At 27.8% G+C, this 8,610-nt stretch overlaps 1 protein-coding gene across 1 annotated transcript; it reads left to right on the forward strand.

The window, feature by feature from the left end:
• The first annotated feature begins 314 nt into the window (after nt 1-314).
• LOC105423037 (organic solute transporter alpha-like protein) lies at nt 315-7,674 on the forward strand. The gene is made up of 6 exons (XM_011632672.2): nt 315-568; nt 3,195-3,390; nt 4,409-4,640; nt 4,881-5,037; nt 5,688-5,831; nt 6,968-7,674. The coding sequence occupies exons 1-6, from the start codon at nt 481-483 to the stop codon at nt 7,159-7,161; spliced, it is 1,011 nt and encodes a 336-aa protein (XP_011630974.1). The 5' UTR covers nt 315-480; the 3' UTR covers nt 7,162-7,674.
• Nucleotides 7,675-8,610: the final 936 nt, after the last annotated feature.

The raw sequence follows: 8,610 nt of genomic DNA on the forward strand, positions 1-8,610 counted from the left end.
TTTCATTATTTTAATTTTAAACTATTTATTTATAACAGTAATGTATATATACTTTTACTTATTTTTATCTACATAGAGCATGATAATAATTGTTTAATTTATTTCATTTACTTTATGTAAAAATGTCTTAAAATTGCAGTGGGGAGAAAGTTTACGGAAAGGAAACTTTTTACACTATTTCTCTCTCTCTCTCTTTCTCTCTCTCTCTCTCTCTTCTTCTTCTTCTTCTTTTTCTTCTTCTCTTGCAAGCAGAGTACACAGTTTTTGTGATAATTTGTTACAACATCGTAATGGCGGTAAGGTAAAAGTGGGGACTCACTCTCACTGTTCACAGCGCGTCTGTCTCTCTCTCTCACGAATTGGTTGGTAAGACTACTTCGCGAGCGCGCCTCGCGTTTGTCAAACTCGTGACAAACGGTCAGGTGTGTGAGACGACAATTCTCTTTCGGTGGAAAATCTGTCAGTGAAATATCTTCAATCATGGACGACACCATAAAAAATTTTGCTGTGCACACGGATACTTATTGCAACCCAAGTTATGTGCCCTCTGCTATTGAACTCGTAGAAAGTGAGTCTCGACATCCGGATAACGGTCCAATAGTCGCGAAAGTTTTACGTTACAATACAACTGAAATATTCCATTTTAAAAAAAGAATGAAATATACAAAGTTAAGTGAAATAATTAATATGCCTAGAACACGCGAAAAAGAAAATGTTGCAATTATAATATCAATAATTGTAATATAATAATACTATTTCCTACTTCTAATATTTAATAGATTTGTAATAATAATTGTAATTCTGCGTATAATTTACACAAATAAATATTGAATTGAATAACGAACAAGTTATTAATTTAAATAGTAATTATAAAAGTGAATAAAATTAACGATTTAATGATAAATAATTCTGTTCTATTTATTATTAAATTATTAAATCGTGAGAAACTTTTACTTTTCTGAATACTTTCGTGATACAATTCTTATTATAGAACAATTATCATGTTGACTCATATATCACTTGATGACCTCGACTTACTTAATATCGATTCCCTTATTTCCAAGATATCCACTGCAATTTTATAATGCAATTTTTGAAGGCTCGAGTACTTTGCTCGATATATTATTATAATAGAAAGTGAGTTACGTATCTAAAGCAGGTATTCCGAGTTTGGCGCAACAGAAATAGTACAAACAGAAATAGCGTAACGGAAATATCAGTGTATTCAATTCGCTACCACTGTATTAAGCGCTCTAGAAATTGCTTCTCTTTTAAAATTTCGAATAGAATAATTTTTATATCTAATAAAAGGGGCTCTTTTTGTGTAATCATATCGTTTTGTGTAATCATATCATTCGTATGGAAATATGCTGCTATGTTAATATCATCTCTTTTTTTTTTTTTACGAAAACGAGTTTATCGCGATGCATACAATGTACACTTGCATTGAGCGACGTAAGCCCATCGGTGAAAGTTGGACACAAGTCTCATGGTACATGGTACATAGGCTTTATATGTATTCGTGCGAGTTGAACATCCTCGAAAATTCTCAACGTAACTTACGCGAAGAGTACTTGTTACTTTTACGTGCGTTTTACACGAGCAAGATATTTATAGACTCTATTAAGAAAATCGATAGGAAACATTTAACTTTTATGATCCTTATCCGTTATAAAAGTACTGTATAAAGATAAATATCCTTACAATAAATATTGTAAGGAATCAAGTTTTGCAGAACTAGATACTATAAAGAAAATGTAAATAAATAATAAAAATATATTAAGAATGTATAAGAAACATTATTTATCTGCACATCTAGAAATTTGTAATGCAATAAAAAATAAAAATAATAAAATAATACTTTACTTATATATAATGTTTCACAAAGATATTTGTTTGGCTTGTGTGTGGTTGTATTATTTGCAACAAATATTTTTTAAGTTATAAAAGCTAAACTTTAAACAGTTACTTTTGTGAACTATGCAAATGTTTGATACAATCGCACGATTCGCAAACAATTGTATAATTCATTCGTTCACTCGTTATAAAGTTTATTGAACGAATAAATTAAACAGCATATAGCGGCAAGCTTTTGATAAGTCACGATTTACTGTTCCATATGTGATAATGTAATTTTCTTTGTATATATGCACTTTTCTATTTAGAGTAACTAACTTCTTATATAATATAATTTTTTTATTATCGTACATAAAAAATATATACATCTCTATGTATCTATAATTATATATTCATTGAAATAATTGCTTTACCTTTCATCTTTCAATATTTTTATATCAAAGATATCTTCATCAAGATATATTATTGTTTTTTGCGTATCGTGTATAAAATTACATCAAATAAGCTATAGACATTTTTCAGTCTATTTTAATCAATTTTCCTTATCGCTTAGATAATCGAATTTAGATAACTGCTTCTTAGTATTTATAAGTCTTATAAAAATGTCTTTCCGATAGATACGTATCAAGAAGATTAATGAAAATGTAATAACAGTAATTGGAATTAGATATGTATTTGTTTCTCAAAACTGTATTATAAGCTGTTCTTACAATCAGTTTATAGCAAGTTACCTATAACATCGCGATTCGCATTAGCTTCCTAACTTCAATTGATAAAACTGTAATCACGTTGCGAAAAATTTAAACGTCTTTATTATCAGATTTATTCGCTGATAAGATAAGTTTAAAAATAAAAATAACGATAATGACTTGGAAAACATTGGAAGAATGCCTCATCACGTAATAAATAAATAGTAAAATAGAGAGAGAGAGAGAGAGAGAGAGAGAGAGAGAGAGAGAGACAGAGAGAGACAGAGAGAGAGATTAAAATGTTTCGATCTTATATTTAGATCTTAATATTCAAGTATTCTATTTTTGTTTTCAATAAAATTAAATAAAATATTTTTAGAAAGTATAATTATAAACAAAAAATAGTAAATAAATTAAATACTTATATAAATTATATTATCATGGAGCTTATTAATTTATAAATTAAAAGTAAATCAAAATATAATAAAATATTATAAATAATAGCAATAAAAAAACTGCTTAATTTAAAAATAAAAGTACGAAAAAGCTATATTATAAATTTTTATAAAGTCTTTATTGAGTAAAATTTTATTGAAAAAGATAGTTATATTTATAAATCGTTTATTTAATCATTGTTTCTTGTTACAGATTTGAATGCAGTTGGTACTGCATTGCTAAGTGTCGGATCAATAATTTTGGTTCTTACAATTTATTTATCTGCCGATGCTTGTCACAATGTCCTTTCCCAAAAAGATTCGGCATTTTATAAAACAAACGCCATTATGATTCTATCAGTGTATCCCATCATAAGTTTCTGCAGTCTCATAGCAATTGCAATACCAAGGTAAGAAATAGATATCGATTGCAATTATTTAACAATACATTAGTGAAATAACGAGAGAAACTTACCACTGACAAAGCGTAAAAACATAAACATAATTGTGTTAATTCTGTTTTCACTTCATGCTTTTATGCCCATCTTAGGCAATCTGTAATTCAAATTGAATATTACAGATCTCTATAATTTCACATATATATTTAATACGTATATAAATCTTAATATAAAAAATCTTTTATTTTCTATAGTAAAATAAAAATTTCTTTTAAAAACAACTTTTTTTAAATATATTTTTAAATAAAAAAGAGAAGCTTCAAAGTTTAAATATTTAAATAAAAAAAAAATTTTAATCAGCAAAAAATCTAAATAATAATAAGATCATAGGTGGCATTAATCGACGGACAGGGACTTAATTTTGAATAATTTTTCTTCGTTTCTTAATATGCTCATTTGAGCGAAATATGTTCGCAAGTTCGAACATAAATTTAAAATGCACTTTATATATAATAACAAATAATTTTTTAAAATAATTCTTATTATTCACTTATTTATCAATTGAATTATTAATCTAATTAGTCTACAGTCTTTATAACTCTGACTTTGCAAATAATATGTTTGCATTGTTAATCATACTGCTACTCCGAAATAAAGATTTATTAGTCTCTTTCATACGTTAAATATTGACCTGATAATTCGCTTAAAATTTTTTCATTTGAATAAGAAAGTCTTAGTCAATTCTTTTTCTTTACATTATTATTAATTCACATTATTTATAAAGTTTATATTATTATATAAAATACTCACTGTCTTGTTTTTACAATCAATCAAAATAATAATGTAATAACATAATAACAACTGTAATTTAAAAAACTGATAAAACGAGGCTTTGTTAATTACATTTTTAAGTTTTATGTAATAATTTTAATTTCAACAACGATAACTTTTTCTTAAGATTTTATCACGTAACGCTCGTCCATTTGTCTTACAAAATATGCGACAGTAATGTTCATTCGATTTTCGACAGGGGCCAGTTACTATCGGAGGCGATCATTCAGATTTTTCTAATGATTTCGCTATATCGGCTCTATCTTCTTCTGGTGGACGTTGGTCGTCGAAAGATCAGCGAGACTCCAACGTTGATGTTAAAAGTTGGACCGTGTTGCTGCTGGCCCTGTCTGCCCTTTCCGAACCTTCAAATGACCGACGCCAATTTGTCTTGGATAGGAATTCTAGCCCTACAGCTTCCTATCGTCCAAGTAAAAAAGATCTTCCTTCCCCCTCTTCACGCTCTGATTATCGCTCTTTTCGCGCTAAATAACTATCTATAATTACCTCCCAAACTGATTAAAATTTATAATTAAAACTTATAAGAATCAATTATCGTCTACATAGCATTAATTTAAATTTTCTACAGTGTAACAAAAAAACATAATGTAATTAAGATATAAAAATTTTGAAAGAATTTCAAGATTTAAGAAAATCTTTGTTATTTTCAGGGTCTTCTCTATTTCATACTGCTTTACATGGCAGCCGAGGATTCAATGCTCACTATACAATACAGTGTATTCTTCCAGCCATTCATGATAATCAGTATACTCCTAGGGATATATAGTCTAACTATTACTACAAAGACTTTGCATGCAGTAATTCCAGGTGAAATGTGTGATTCATGAGTATGATTCATATTTATTCAAGGATTCTCTTGCCATATATTTTAGGGAAGATTCATCCACAACAATATAATAAATCCATTTTTCATTATGTCTTTGCACAATTGATCATCATTTTATCTTTTCTCATACAATTTTCTCAAAAAGACAAACATTCGTATTTTAATAGATTAAAATTTATAATGTGATATTATTCTATTTAATGCAATTTATTTTGATAAAAAAACTTTTAAACTAAGAAAATTTCTTAAATTTTATTAATCTATTTATTTATAATAATTTTTATTTAATTTTATTTGTATTATTAATGTAACAATTATCATAATTATATTCATTTATTATTAATTATTATATTATTATTAATTCTATATATTAATTTTTTTTTATGCGATTTAATGAAACAAATTAGTATATGTATATCCCTTTTGTTGACGCTTCCTTCTTAATTACAATTTGTACACTTGTCGAGAGAAATTTGTCATAGTCAAGTCTAACACATTCTATGTAGTTGAACAATGGAAATTATACTGGTATCATTGTATGAGTGTTGCAGGAAGCAATTTCCGTAAAATCTATATTATTGTTCATGTGAAATTAATAGAAATGAAAGTTTCTGATTAATGTCGGTTTCAGAGGCCAAGCTACATTACAAGACATTGGTGTTGCAATTAGTACTATTGTTCTCTAAATTACAAACCGGTATTATCATGAGAGCACTACCTGCCGCAGGAGTATTTCCATGCAATCCTCCCCTCACACCGGCAATTTATGCAAATGGTAACATAGTGTTGCTATTCATAATCATTTGTCTTTGCTCAGTTCTGTTCTAATTAAAGTTAACGATTAAAATTGAATAAAGAAGAAATTAAAAGTTATAATCGTTATCAATATCGGAAAGCTCTGATTAAGAAACATTATTATTATTAAAGATTCTATTATTATTAAAAGTTCATGAACGTGACTACATCTTTAAATATTATTTAATCAATTCATTTATATTTAACAATCATTTATTTATGTATTTAGTTAAGTCATACATTTTTAAATAAATATTAGTTGTTGTAGATTGATTAGAAAAAATTATAAAATATATATCACACAATTTTTTTAGATAATTTTTTTATGTTCATTAAATATTATGTAATATATAATATATATATAAATATGTTTCGTGTTTATTATCTCATATTATGACAAAGTGAAAATTAATAATTTATTTGACGTCTTTTGTTTGCATTAAATAAGCTTCCGGAACTGTATATATTATACCATTCTTATCTGTTTATCATTTAATTTACTATTATACCATATTCAGGTTAGGGACTGATAAAAGAATGATTTTACGGCTCGATAGTTTCTTCAAACAGCATGATAAGATCGTTCGTTCTTGAATTTAGAATTTAGAATACTCTACTTCTTACCGCGTCGCAGACCTGTGACCTAATGTAACAAAGAAACTCGTTTTACTGAGAAAAGAGATGTCAAGTAGCATCCGCAACCGCCATAAAAATTCATCCGTTACACATACGTGCTATGAATAAATTCATATTGATATGAGCTAGCATATCGTTTGTAAAAAGACCTCTTTTGGACATTGATGTTGTATGATATTTTGTAAAGTTATATATTAATATTAATATTAATACTTTATATTTTCAATTATAAAAAGTAAAATTTATTAACATTATTATTATTATTGGTTGAATTAAAATCATATTAGATTCTAAGAACATACTTCTAAATTATCAAATTCATTTCTTTTTTTTAATATATGCTTAGAACAACATATAGATTTTAAAATCTTTTTATAATCTTAAGATCTTTCATTGTGTTGTGTTGATAACAGATAATAGATAAAACAACATGCTGCGGTAGATAAAGTCATTTCATAATTTTTATGTTCTCGATTTCAGTGACAAGCAACGCGCTGGTACTAATCGAGATGATGCTGCTCTGTTACGCAGCCCGGCACGTATATTACGTCGATCTAGAGAAAAATCAAGAAACAGACTCGATAGATAGGACGCCGAAAATGTCAACTCAGGTAGACACGCCGAGTAACAACGACGGTAACAAACAGCCCTCAGCGACAGTGATGACCGCGTAACATTCGAGTTGACGAGTCATCGGAGATATTTGTTTCGAAAGACTCTCTCGTCCACGAGAAATTTTCGTATTTCCCGAAGGCATTCATACTTCCCTGACGCACGTAGCAAAAAATATAAGAAATAGAAAACTCGAGAGGTAGAAAACTCGTCGAATAAAAGAAATGCAAAGTTCCAAGTTGTTACTATAGAAAACTCACTGGATCAATACTCGTACTAGAGATAGAATGATCTGCACATCTTAGCAATTTGAGACTGATTTTCTCTAAACAATTAGAAGAGGCACTTTTCATTTTTCATTTTTCATTTTTCTTAATTTCCTTCACATGCTAACAATTATTTTTATAATAATTATTTTTAAAATTAAGGACATTAGATAATGTAAAAATAAAATCATGAAGAATACAGATCTAGATTCCTGTTTTAAAATAGTAATTCTTTGTAAATAGCAATTTATGTAAGATTGTATCATAAATATATAAACAACTGAAATATATAAATATATTAAATACGGATGTAAGATCTCCATTTTTTATTACACCAAGATTTAAAAAATTTAAATTAATAAACGTATAAAATTAATTATGAAAATATATACTCTTTAGTTTCTAAGAGATTTAAGAAAACGACAGAGAGATGTGTTGATCATAAAATTACAAGGATTATTTTCTTACCAACTATGTACGGATTCTTTTTTTTTTTTTTTAAACTCCATACTTAATTGAGTATAAAATTGACGAGGCATGTTAAAAAAATAATGATAAGATAATGATAAGAGAATGAAAAAACAATGATGATGTATGCTGTTCTTATTTACATTCATCCGAAATATCATTGTTTTGAAGAAAAACGTTAACAATTTCGATAACATGTTTCCACTAAGTATATCAAGTATCTTTGTCTTGGTGATCCTTTTTTCAGAGAGATGAACATCCTGCAGATAAGAACTTACACGAAATCTGCTTTTCTGACTTTATTACTCTGCCTTAGATCCTTCCCGTAAAATTTTATCGAAATTGTAGATCTTTTTGACATTTTTTTATATTTTTGAAAACAAATTTGAATTTTTTTGTCTAAATCTCGTTTTAAATTAAATATCATCTGTCATTGGTATAATTTGATATAATGTTATTAAAAAATAACTCCAGAGTAATTTGATAAATTAGTTGCACCTGCGTGTTAATTCTAAATTATATTACATTACAATTTTAAATTATAAAGATTAATATGTGCGTAAGATATCAGCGGCGATAAGACACGGGAGAACAAAATCATCAAGCTGGAAGAGTTACGGAGAGACAAACTGCTACGCGATTTTCATCCCTTTCACCGCTATCCTTCCACGTTCACCCTCCATGGGAGGACAAACGATTATATCGCGTTCGAATAAGAAAAAAGAGAAGAGAAATGTTACGGGGGCCTGTATACCCCCTCATTTTTCGAGCGATTTC

The sequence above is a fragment of the Pogonomyrmex barbatus genome, unplaced genomic scaffold (assembly GCF_055798465.1).
Source record: "Pogonomyrmex barbatus isolate J1 unplaced genomic scaffold, ASM5579846v1 scaffold16, whole genome shotgun sequence".
Lineage (NCBI taxonomy): Eukaryota > Metazoa > Arthropoda > Insecta > Hymenoptera > Formicidae > Pogonomyrmex > Pogonomyrmex barbatus.